This window comes from Dinoponera quadriceps, unplaced genomic scaffold, assembly GCF_001313825.1.
Source record: "Dinoponera quadriceps isolate SergipeBrazil2010 unplaced genomic scaffold, ASM131382v1 scaffold748, whole genome shotgun sequence".
Lineage (NCBI taxonomy): Eukaryota > Metazoa > Arthropoda > Insecta > Hymenoptera > Formicidae > Dinoponera > Dinoponera quadriceps.
Genome location: NW_014554853.1, coordinates 26,839 through 39,227, shown reverse-complemented (window position 1 = coordinate 39,227; position 12,389 = coordinate 26,839). Strand labels below are relative to the sequence as shown.

At 34.2% G+C, this 12,389-nt stretch overlaps 1 protein-coding gene across 1 annotated transcript in view; it reads right to left on the bottom strand.

Moving 5' to 3' along the window:
* Positions 1-12,389, bottom strand: part of LOC106742337 (metaxin-1-like) — a 58,296-nt gene that overhangs the window by 26,336 nt on the left and 19,571 nt on the right. Inside the window, exon 3 of the mRNA XM_014615190.1 lies at positions 5,379-5,765. Within this exon, the coding sequence (XP_014470676.1) occupies positions 5,379-5,765 (387 nt within the window). The remainder of the gene's footprint in view (positions 1-5,378; positions 5,766-12,389) is intronic.

Below are 12,389 nucleotides of genomic sequence, written 5' to 3'. Positions count from 1 at the left end.
AGTCAAAGTAATAAAGCAGCACATGTCGAAAAAACAACTTATCGCGTTCCATATTTAATCAAAAGAAAAAATAGCACTGCTCGCTTAAATGAATCTCTTCGCACTGAATTTTATTGACAAATGTCTAACTTCTAAAATGCAGCCAGTTTCAGATGTCAAAATAAATTACACCTACAACTAACGTCATCTAACTGTGAGCCGCAGGAACTAAGTTTACCACCTAATATTTAATAAGTGAACAGTCCGGACATTCAATTTTCATCCAAGATTTACCGATAGTTTTCTATTTCGTTGCTGCATAATTTTCTTGTCTAGCCATTGTCTATGTAATAAATGCAGCTATTAAAAAAACGAAGCCTTAGAAGATTAGCTAAACAATAAAAAGGAAAACTATACAATGGCGCTGTGATACACACATTTACTATTTAATGTAGACAGTCCTGACATCCAATTTTCATTCTGAATTTACCGTACGTTGCTAGATAATTATTAGACAAATTTTGATATATTAGGTGCTTGAATTAATTCTCGATGTTTTTTGCAACAAAAACTTATGTTTATTTCAAAAGAACGGTACATTATATCTTATTTAAAGTATTGTCCTTCGGAAACTATAACCTTTTCCCACTTTTCGGAAAACACATGGTGCCGCGATAGAAAAATTCAGGTTCTTTCGAGACGATTTAGTCATCAAATCCAGTCAACAAATCAAGCCACTTTTTGATATCTATCACCAGAACTGAAATGCTGCTCAGAAAGGCCATGCTGCATCGACCGAAACAAATCGCAATCTGAAGGAGCAACGTCTGGTGAATAGGGCAGGCGGGGTAAGACATTCCATCCAAGTGCCTCCAAGATTTCCTACCCTGGTGTTGCAACATGTTATCTAGCATTGTCATGGAGAAGAATTATTTTGTCATGTCTTTTAGCATATTGCGGGCGTTTTTCTTTGAGTGCTCGAATGAAATTGAATAATTGTCGTCAGCAGCGTTAAGCATTGATGGTTTGACTCGGTTGCAGCAGCTCATAATACACTACACCGACTTAATCCCACCAAATGCACAGCATGACCTTCCTTCCACGAATACCCTGTTTTGGCGTTGATGTTGATGGTTCGCCGGGACATAATCATGATTTCTTACGCTTAGGATTATCGTAAGGAATCCATTTTTCATCGCTAGTCACAATTCGATGCAAAAACGACTTCCGTTTTTGTCTTTGAAGCAGCAATTCACAAATGGTTAAACGTTTCGCAATGTCTCTTTCTCTCAATTCATGTAGGACCCAGTTTCCTAGCTTCTGGATCATTCCCGTTACCTTTAAACGTTTGAAAACGGTTGACTCATCGACATTTAATTTTCCGACAACTCTTTGAGCATCTAACATGAATCTTTTTCCAATAATACCTCCAATTTTCTATCTTCAAACTTTTTTGGCTGACCAGAGCGCTTTTTGTCATTCACGTAAAAATCATTGTCTTTGAATCATCTAGACCAATCTCTGCAATTTGTTTCAGATAGAATATGCTTCCCATAAGTCTCCACTAGCAAACGATAACTTTCAGCAGCAGATTTCTTGAGGTAAAAACACAAAAGTAATGCTTCCCGCAAATGCTCATTTTTTTAGTTCGAAACCCGACATCTACAATGTAATAAAAAATTGTGTTCTTTGTACTATGATTTAAAGTCACACACTGATTATTAAAATGTGTTGACAGTACTTTCATATACATCAACAGTCACTTTTGGCCATGTTGAAATAGCACAACTACTGACCTCTATTAGTCAACAGCGAGAATTAATTCAAGCACCTAATAGCAATATAATTTTAATTTGGATATGCTGACAACCATGCTTAAACATGCTAGTGGCGAGATAGTAATTAAATTGTATATTTTAGAAAGGCAGCGCCATCTACTATCATATTTTATATGTAATGATTAGACAGTAGTTAGATTACAAAATACTTGAAAGAAGAATATTTGGCGAGTTACGAGCTAATGACTAGCTAGAAAACTTATCTAACCAGTACTATCTAGCTACTTTAAATCAGATCGACTTCATTAAATCAGATGCATTTTTGCTTGCGCATTTTATATCCTAAGTTATGATATAAGAAGAATATCGTGTTTGAAATTAGCAACGTTTTCTAGTAATTCTATGCAATGCATTTACATTATTTTTTCATATAGAGCAACGTACATTGTGGATTGTCATCTATAGAGCACTTGTAGAAAAAAGTTGCCAACGTTGTTTTTTTTCATATTTTTCACTGAATTATTATTCACAATTCCACAATAATATTTTATATCTGTTTCCTCTGGATTTTCTACGAATGTTACAATAGAAACTCTCAATGATGTTAAGGAGAAATAAGAAGAGAATTAGATGTAAAGTAAAAAAAGTGTGAGAATAAAAAAATAAGAGAAGAGTGATGGCTGCGTCATATATCGTCCCGGGCGCTCCGATTTTTATTTGCGCCGCACCTCTGAAGATTCTGAATATCTCCGCTATTTCACTGAATATCGCGTAATCTCTTTAGGATTATATTTAGAGAACATAAACATATTATAAAATGTAAAAAATAAAAATTCAATTGTTTAACTCAACAAACTACTCAGAATTCTTAAGCAATTATGAGATTAATCCAGAAATACAAATGTCTTGAGTCATAATTATAATTGAGTTATTATGCGCGTGATGCAATTAATTATTTATAGTTAATATATTAGGTAATTGCATATATAAACGCCCGCTAACAATAGATGGCGTTAAGTACATTACGAATTGAAAGTTGGCAATACACATGATGACATATTTATAGAGTCTGTGTGCGACATGTTTAACATCTATTTTGATTGTGTTTACAATGGCAAGTTTTGTTCCAAATAAGTCATATTTGCGGGAAGTTATGCTCCATTATTTCCTGGGAAAGAAATTGCCTATGGAAACGCATCGTTTGCTAGAAAAAAAGTATGATGAACATGCTCCATCGAGTACAACGTGCAAAGAGTGATTTCGCCGCTTCCAAAGTGGTGATTTTTTTATGGACAACAAGGACCTCGAAAAACCACTCAAAAAATTTGAGGACACGGAAACCGCTACTGAAACCGTCGGGAACCATCACTGGGGTTCGTTATCGACTGCAACTGGTTTGAAGCGAGCTCTGCACGAGAAGAGGTCAGAATGGGAAAATCGCCATGACAAGTTGATTTTGCAGCAAGACGATGCCAGTTCGCAAGTTGCTCAACCAATCAAGAAGTACTTAGAAGGAGTGAACTGGGAAGTCCTATCATACTCGCCATATTCCCCAGACATCGCTCCCTCCGATTACCATTTGTTCCGGTCGATGCTTCCAGTCAGCGCTTACGGCACAGCACTTCACCTCGTACGAAAAAGTCAAAAAATAGCTGGATGACCGGATTGCCTCCAAAGAACCCGAATTTTTCCTGCGGGGAATCCGATTGTTGGCCGAAAAATGGGCCAAGGTTGCCTGTTCCGATAGGCATTATTTTGAATAAACCAGTTCGTCGATTTGCTACCAAACCATTATCTTTTCTTTCGGTCAAAAATGGGCGGTTTCATATGCAACCACCTAATACATTACGTAATACATTATCGCTCATTTATATTGTCGATATACAAGATGTCTGAAAACCGTAAATAATTCAAGGATCAATTTAGGAATGTATTTAGAGTCAAAAAGTCTGTATAAATATATGCCCCAAATTTAATCGTTGCCAAGTTACTGTTTATTTCATAATTTAAATGACCGATGTTTGAAATGAATAGGATTTACTAAATAAAGAAGCGTTCTTATATATTTTATTTATTTTGTTTACAAGAAATGTTCAAAACTGTCACCATTGTGTTTGATACATATAACCGTACGTCGTAGAAGTGACTGTTGGGTTCTTAATAAAATTTCTAGATTAATCCTAATTATATCCGCAGCTTGATGTATTTTAAAACACAATTCTTCCAATGTTTGCATTTCACTTGCATACACCATTTGTTTCAAGTGATCCTAGAGATAAAAATTCAGTGAAGTCCGGCGAACGCGGTAACAAAAAAAATGGTCTCCCTATATCTTCATAGTATTGGATCAGTATATATAAGAACACTTCTTTATCTAGTAAGAACACTATCTTTATCTAGTAACAACACTATCTTTATCTAGTAAGCCTTATTCAACTCAAATTTTGACCACTTCACGTTCCAGTAGCCGTGCACGGACTGGGAGTCCGCACATAATGATATTTTCCTATAAACTTTTGAGTGCGGATACTGGAAGATTAAATTATGAAATAAATAATAACTTGGCAACAATTAAGTTTAGGATATATGTTTATATAAACTTTTTAACTCTAAATATATTCCCAAATTGACCCTTGAAATATTTCCGGTATGTTTTCAGACACCTTATATGTCAGATTATATATGAAAGATTGTTCCATCTCCTAAAACTTTATATAGGCACATATGAAAAATTCGTGTAAAAAAATCTCTAAAATTTTTTTTGTATTTAACAATATATTTCAAAAAGAAAGAAATTGGAATCAAAAGTTACATGCGGGAAACACTTTTCTTCTTTTTGATTTTCATCCATTTCGTATAATCAATTTGAAATTGTTGTTATTCTTAAAGGGTTATTCTTAGAGGCGATACAAGTTATTTTTAGATCGGATTTAGGTTTTCATCGTGAATATCAACTTTTAAAGATAGAACATAGTGCTTCTATACAGAATAGTCATCACATTTTTAAAAGCAATTTATTGGTCATCCAAATCAAAATCCAAATCAAAATCCAAATCAAAATTCAAATCCAAATCAAAATCATTTTCTTCAAATCTTTAAACCAATATTTACATATGTTATATAACATGAATTCTCGCTGAAAGTAGCACAAATCAAAGGTTTTTCCAAATTTTTTTTTCCTGAAATTCATACAAAATATTAAATACAATGGCGTATGTGCTCTTTACTCATAGCCATTTTATACAATACAATTTTTGAAGTTACGTTTATCGTCTCGATACGCCATACGCCGTTTTTAATAAAGCTGTGTCAATGTCACCATACTGCAAAATAGTGCAAAAATAAATTGGCTTAGTTTACTTTTTCGCATTCATGAAAAAATTGTGGAAATTACATATTTACAGACCTAATAAAATAATAAAAATATAAAAAAATACCTGATATTTTATAATTTTTTAGGCTTGCTTGAACGATATCGTGTGTTTCCGTTTGGTATTATCTCTATTCTAGATATTTAAGAAAAATAAGAAAAGATTAAAAACGAATAAAATAACGTAAAAAATATGCTACAATAATTCATAAAATATTTCATATTTCTTGTATATGTAAAATAACTCTTACCTCTACAATTCCTGCTGATAACGCATATGCTGTCATTGCCAGGGTAGCAATAAATGCAGCAAAAAATTGATTTCTTCTCTTATTTGGAAATTCATTATCAGTATCTCTTTTTAACCTTGCGGCTTTTTCTTCAGCTTGATGTTTTTCATAATTTTGATATTCATTCTTGAAATATCTTTGCGATATACGTGACACATATTTAACTAAATTTGTACAAGCTTTTAAGTGATTTTGTAAAACTGGATTTGGTAATGGAGCCTTAAGTAACGGTGCCAAATATGAGTATATAATAGCATCTATTTTGCTAGGTTGTTGTCCATAAAAGAAATCTCTATCGCCAAGTCTTGTTGACAACAATGTCAAACATTTTTGTGCTTCCGAGTATACCTATATACATATAAAATTTTAATAAATTTTATATCCACATCTTTTTTATACAGATTCTACCATTGTCGTACCACATTTTTTCGTAATGGCAGATTATTTAAATAATTTTTACATTGATTTTTTCTTATAAAAATATCAAAGAAAGTTATTATTGTAATTCTAATTTTTAACGTTAATAACTTTAATTACGTATATCTCTGTAAATAAACTTGAGATGAAAATTAAATTTAAATTAAATTAAAACTCCATCTGAAATTAGCTGGCAACTGTATTTTCAAATCTATTTGACTTTCTTTAAATTAATTTGCAAAACATTTTTGTCAATCGTTTTTATTTAAAATATTGATTGCCGTTATTATTTAAAATTATTGATGTTTCGTTATTTTTGTTAAGAAAAAATTGACTTTATTTTGTCCAAAACATTTGCCATTAAAAAATAATGTGGTAAAAATGGAACATCCTTTATAAATTTCAAATTTATATAAGTTTCTATATAGAGAGAATCTGACAGTAAATAAAACATCTGTTGTGCATTTGTAAAATCCGACTAACCTGCCTGTAACTTAACAACAGTGTCGTTATCGTTACATTATTGTTGCGCTTTTTACCATATATTATACTTGTGCAGCGGCACCGTAACGACGACACTGTTATTGTTATAAAAGTTACAGAATAGAGACCTAATCAAAATAAAAAGAGCCCTTTATCATTTTGTAAACCACATAAAATTTTGAGTTATTAATTAAAAGAAGTTGGGTAAACGACCGCACATGATGAAGTAGGCGAGCTCTATAATGATGGCGCCTGAACACCCCATTCGTCTCACTCACCACTGATAACGAGGGGCGAAGTAATGTTCCAACGGAGTAATATTTCCAACGAATCGCAAGTACAGAATTGAGATGTTGCCTTTATAAAATGCATTCATCACATACATCACATCGCATGCAATTCACCAATCTTCTCGAATTAATTATTAGATTAGTCAATAATTGTGCGGTTTTAGCTGATAGATGGCTTTAGGCGTTCTAATCTAGCTCTATGATCAGTCCAAATTTGGGGAGCATATAATCATTGACAAATAACATTTCAACGTGCATTAAAAAAAAACAACATGAAGATTAGTTGTATTTTATGTGTCTGGCGTCATTTGAAAGATGGATAATTAAAACAAGCATTTGTGTACATTACGCTTTTTTATTTTACAAAAAATAAAAATGCGGTACTATCCGCGGCGAAACTTATAAAAAGATATGTACGATATATAGTGACAATGCCATGAAAAAACGCGTAAGCTAGAAGTGCTTTGAGAGATTTAGTTTCAGAGATTTTTCTGTCCAAGACACACCACGTTCGGTGGTGGTCTTGGACACCGGTCAGTTGAGATCAACATCGACAAAGTCCACTTCCAGATTTTAATCGACATCAATCCACGCTATATGATGCGGGAGATTTCAGACGTTCTCTAAATACCGAAATTAAGAGCGCAGAAAACTATCCGCATCAACTTAGCTACATTAACCAACTTAATGTTTGTGCTTCGCACGAACTGAGTAAAGCTCATCTAATAAGTAAGCTCATCTAATCGTACGCATTTCCATCAGTGATTCACTCAAAAAATGTGAAAAAAGCGATCCATTTTTTAAACAAATGGTGGCAAGCTATGAAAAATGGATCGTCTATGACAACATCGAACGCAAAGATCGTAGAAGCAGCACAGCAAACCGCCAAAAGCATTTCGAAGACTGAGCTTTATTCGAGCAAAGTCATGCTCTTAATTTGGTGAGATAAAAAGAGTGTTCTACGAGTTTTTTCCGAAGAACAGAACGATCAATTCGGATGTGTACACAGCTGGACAAATTAAATGCAGCAATCCACGAGAAGCGTCCAGAATTGATAAATCGCAAGGATATCGTCTTCTATTACGACAACGCCAGACCGCGCACATCTATGCAAACTCAGCAAAAATTATTGGAACTGGGTTAAGACGTCTTATTGCATACTCCGTATTCACTAAATTCTGTCCCTTCAGATTACTACCTGTCTAGTTTCCTTCGGAATTCCTTGAATAGACAGCGCTTTGTTTCCGAGAAAGCCATCGAAATCATCACAGCACTTAAAACAGTTTTTTGCCGAGAAAAACAGGAAGTTTTGTGAGCGAGCAATTATGAAGCTGCCCAAAAGATGGCAAAAGATAATAGAACACAACAGCCAATACATTGTTGACTAAAGTTGTTGCCTTCTATAAAGAAATCGTTTTTCATATATAGGTAAAAAATCACACGGAATTATTGACCAATCTGATACATAAAATTTTACATGGTTGTTTCTAAAATGATACAGGACTTTTATATTGACTTTGATCTAATTTATAGGATGCGACGAATATCGTATCTACCATCAGACACCCTGTAAAATTATTTTTCATTTCTGCGGACACATCATAAAAAACTATTATCTAATAATAAAGAAATCGCAAAAAACATATTCTTTTTAGAACATAAAAATTTTCTCCTAAATTTTATTAAAATCAGAGAAATATTATGCAGTTAAAAAAGAGAAAAACCTGACTTCTCATCTTGCTTCCATAGAAATATTAACACGTTAACAACTCGGAAATTTTCGCATGTTTAGTAATTATACTTCACAATAAAATTTTTATCATCGCAAATATATAATGATAAAATGCAGTAATGAGCAATATGACTAAATTATCCCTTAGAGTGCAAACTACTTAGTAAGTTCAAAAAGTTTCCGGCCCGAATAATTTTTAAAAGTGATAGAAAGAAAACAACAGTATTACTTTTCAACATAATCTTCCCTTACTTTAATACACTTTTCATGTCTTTGAATTAACATTTTTAAGTCTCTGAAAAAAGTCCAAACTTTTATCTGCACAATGATCAAGAACAGCATTTTTCACCTTATTATTGTTCAAAAATTTTCTTCCTCGAAGGTCTTTCTTCAATTTTGAGAAAAAATAGTAGTAGTCACTTTGAAGCCACAGTCCTTCACTGAAGCGTTATCAACAGCCGTATGAACTGGAGCATTGTCGTGCAGCAAGTGAACACTACGACTCAGCTTGCCTTGCTTCTTTTCCTTCATGGGATCTCACAGTAGATACAGAAGTGAAGCATAATAGCTTGCATTCACCGTGATATTCCTTTCCTTGAAGTCAATCAAGAGAATTCTATGGCAATCTCAAAAAATTGTTGTCATAATCTTGATGGACTGAGAGACCTTGATTTTTCTCGGCGGTGCTTCGCCTGGTTTGCGCCACTCCATAAAGTCTCTTTTAGAAAAAGGATCATAATAATGTACCATAGTTTCATCCCTGGTAACAATGGATTCCAAAACTTCTTTCTGATTCCCTTGACAAAGCTCTAAAAACTGCCAGGAACGGATCACACGTTTTGAATTACATAGAAAAGTCGGGATACTCATCTTTCACTGACCATTTTCATGAGAATATTCTCGTAAATAATCCAAAAAATGGTTGTTTTAGAAAGTCCCAACCTTGTTGAGATTCCCTTTAGCTTCAAACGTTTGTCATTGAGCAATTCCTCCTCGACAAGAGACACATTTTCCTCAGTCATTATTTCCATTGGCTGACCGCAAGGATTACCTTCAATGGACTCTCTTCCTAGGCGAAACTGTTTAGCCCACACTTTTATGGTTGAATGTGACGAAAAAGCTTCCCCATAAACACCGTTCAATCGCTCTTTACTTACACTTGGAAAAGTCCTTCCAAAAACTTTATCACTGCGTGGTATTCAATTCTCAACATTTTAGCCACAGAACATGCAACGACTTATTTCGACAACTACCTCCAACTGACTAAGGTAGGTAGAAAGTTGAAACTGATGCACTACATTCTCCATAGATGGCATTTTGTGTCACGAACGGCATATTAAAATTGGCGCGTATTTTGTATATCAGGCCAAAAACTTTTGAAATTTACTACGTACGCCAGGTGTATGACGGGAGTCCTTACCATGTGCAAACAACATCTTAAGGTGACGTTCAATACTCATTATGTGAAAACAGTGTTTTTAATGCTCATTTATTAACATGTTCGTTATCACCGCCGCATATATGCGGCATCCCGATTCTTGTATGAGCCCACCGTCGCAGATGTGCGGTGCGTTCTTTATTAGTTTATAATAACGTATTGCAATAAATTTGGAAACGAATAGTATTGTTGAACTAAAAAACAATAAAATAGATGTAGTATGTACTTGATCTAGAAATAATTACATTTTTATGTTATAAATATAGCTTAAAAAGACTCATGTCAATTGGAGACATATTCTAATAAAAAACATCCTAGGCTGTGGTACAAGATTTTCTTCTCAGACCCTGGTAGCGAACGTGTTAATATTGTAATGTATGGAATAAGACTAGTTTTCTGACGCACACAATAATCGTTTTGCTTTCGAGCAACTAACCTATGGGTTACATTCATATTATCATATCACTATACATTACGAGTGATGTATTTATCTTATTAAGAATCTCCAGTAATTTTATAGCAGTCAACGTGTTAATTGTCTATTTTATTAATAATTATAAGTCCATGTAATTAATAATTATGTATCTGTTTAATAATTACATGTAAGATATATTTTGTAAATTAAAAGAAGAATATGGTAAGATAATTCGTGATTTTGATATTTACGCAATAAATGCAATAAATGAAAGTAACTTATATTATTAAAACCGAGAATTTCCTAGCATAACGCTGATTTTTCGAGTTTTATTTATTAACAAGGAAAGGTTCAAAATTTATCATCACAAATTTCGCTCAAATTGAAATATGTTGTAGTGCCAAGTTCTCACTAATTAATAAGCAAGTAAGGCAACACACTTCTTAAGCATTCGCAAGAAATTTACATGCAAAGCGACTTAACTATGACTTATGAAAGCAAGCGTGCCAGATAACAAGTGTGACACAACGGCTCAGGCAGCCAGCTAAGACATTGCACATTGCATGTTCGAGTCTGACTTCATCAAAAATTGTTTAACATTAATTTTTAGAAAATATTAACTTTAATTAATAATTGGGCTGCGTATAAGTGAACTGAATATTCCAAGAAATTGTGATTTACAGGGTGCGGCAGCGTAACTTCCTTATTTGAAATGCCCGCCTTTAAAAAACTAACAGTCGTAGAAGGGCGCTAGTGGTCTCATTTGAGAGAAGGGATCCTAAAGTTTTGTTTACCCCTTGGTCAGTCGTCATCATGGGTTGGAACAGTGAGAAGCGCGCGTTTGCCATAGAAGCGTACTTTTCTATATAGTGATGAAGCTCATTTTCACTTGAGTGAGTGCGTCAACAAACAGAACATGCGGTATTGGGCTGCGAACAATCCTCGAGAACTCCATCAGAGGCCTTTACATTCGCCAAAAGTGACTGTTTGGTGTGCGATTTCATCAGTTGAGATCGTTGGTCCATGGTTTTTTGAAGAAAATCAGGTCACAGTAACAGTCGATTCAGACCGTTATGTGAGCATGCTCGAGGATTTTTTTTTTCCACGATTTGATGAAATGGACTTAGGGGGCATATAGTTCCAATAAGACGGAGCAACAGCTCACACTTCAAGGACATCGATGGCCGTTTTGAAGAACCACTTCCCAGGGCGACTCATCTCCCTGAGGGATGATTTGGAGTGGCCAGCTCGCTCCCCCGATTTGGCCCCTTGCGAATTTTTTGTGGGGTTTTTTGAAATCCCGCGTTTACGTCAACCATCCAAGGACCCTGAAGGCCAACATTCGGGAAGAAACGGCCAACATACTCGTCGCTATGCTCGAAAGAGTAATGACAAACGCCAAAATTCGGTTTACCCAGTGTATAGACAATGGGGGACGTCACCTTTCGGATATGATTTTCAAAACTGTGTAAGATAAAACTTTAAATGTCTACCTACATTATAAAAAAAAAATAAAAAAATATGTGCCTCATAAAATGCATTTTATTGAATTTTGGAAAAAGGAAGTTACGCTGCCGCAACCTATAGTTTGTGCATGTGTGAGTGTGTGTGTGTGTGTAAGAGAGAGAAACGTTTCAAGCATAAATTATATTCACACTGAGTACACATGTAATGAAGTTAACATGTTTACAAGTGCAAGATGTTTAAAAAAAAAAAAGTGGAAAAACAAATGTCATTTATATTGAAAAAAATGAGTCTCTTAGCAATTAATTTTTATGAAAATCAAGCATATTTAATAATAGGTATGAGTAATAGATATGAGTAATAGGCACAAATGCTGAAACGTTCAACTGATACAACATCAAAGAATGTAATTTTATCGCGTCCTTTCGCATGCCGATTTCTTGTTGCTCTGATAACGTTGGTGTGTTTCGCAATAGTTTAATACAAATTTTTACTTGACAATATAAAAATATCAAGTGGTTGCATATGAAACCGCCCGCTGGCAATAGATAGCGTTAGGTACACATTTCTTCGAATTGAAAGTTGACAATACACATGATGACAGATCTATAGAGTACCGCCAAAACGCCATAGGTGACATTTGTGCAACGTGTTAACATCATCTATTTTAATTGTGTTTACAATGGCAAGTTTTGTTCTAATTGAGTCATATTTGCGAAAAGTTATACTCCAT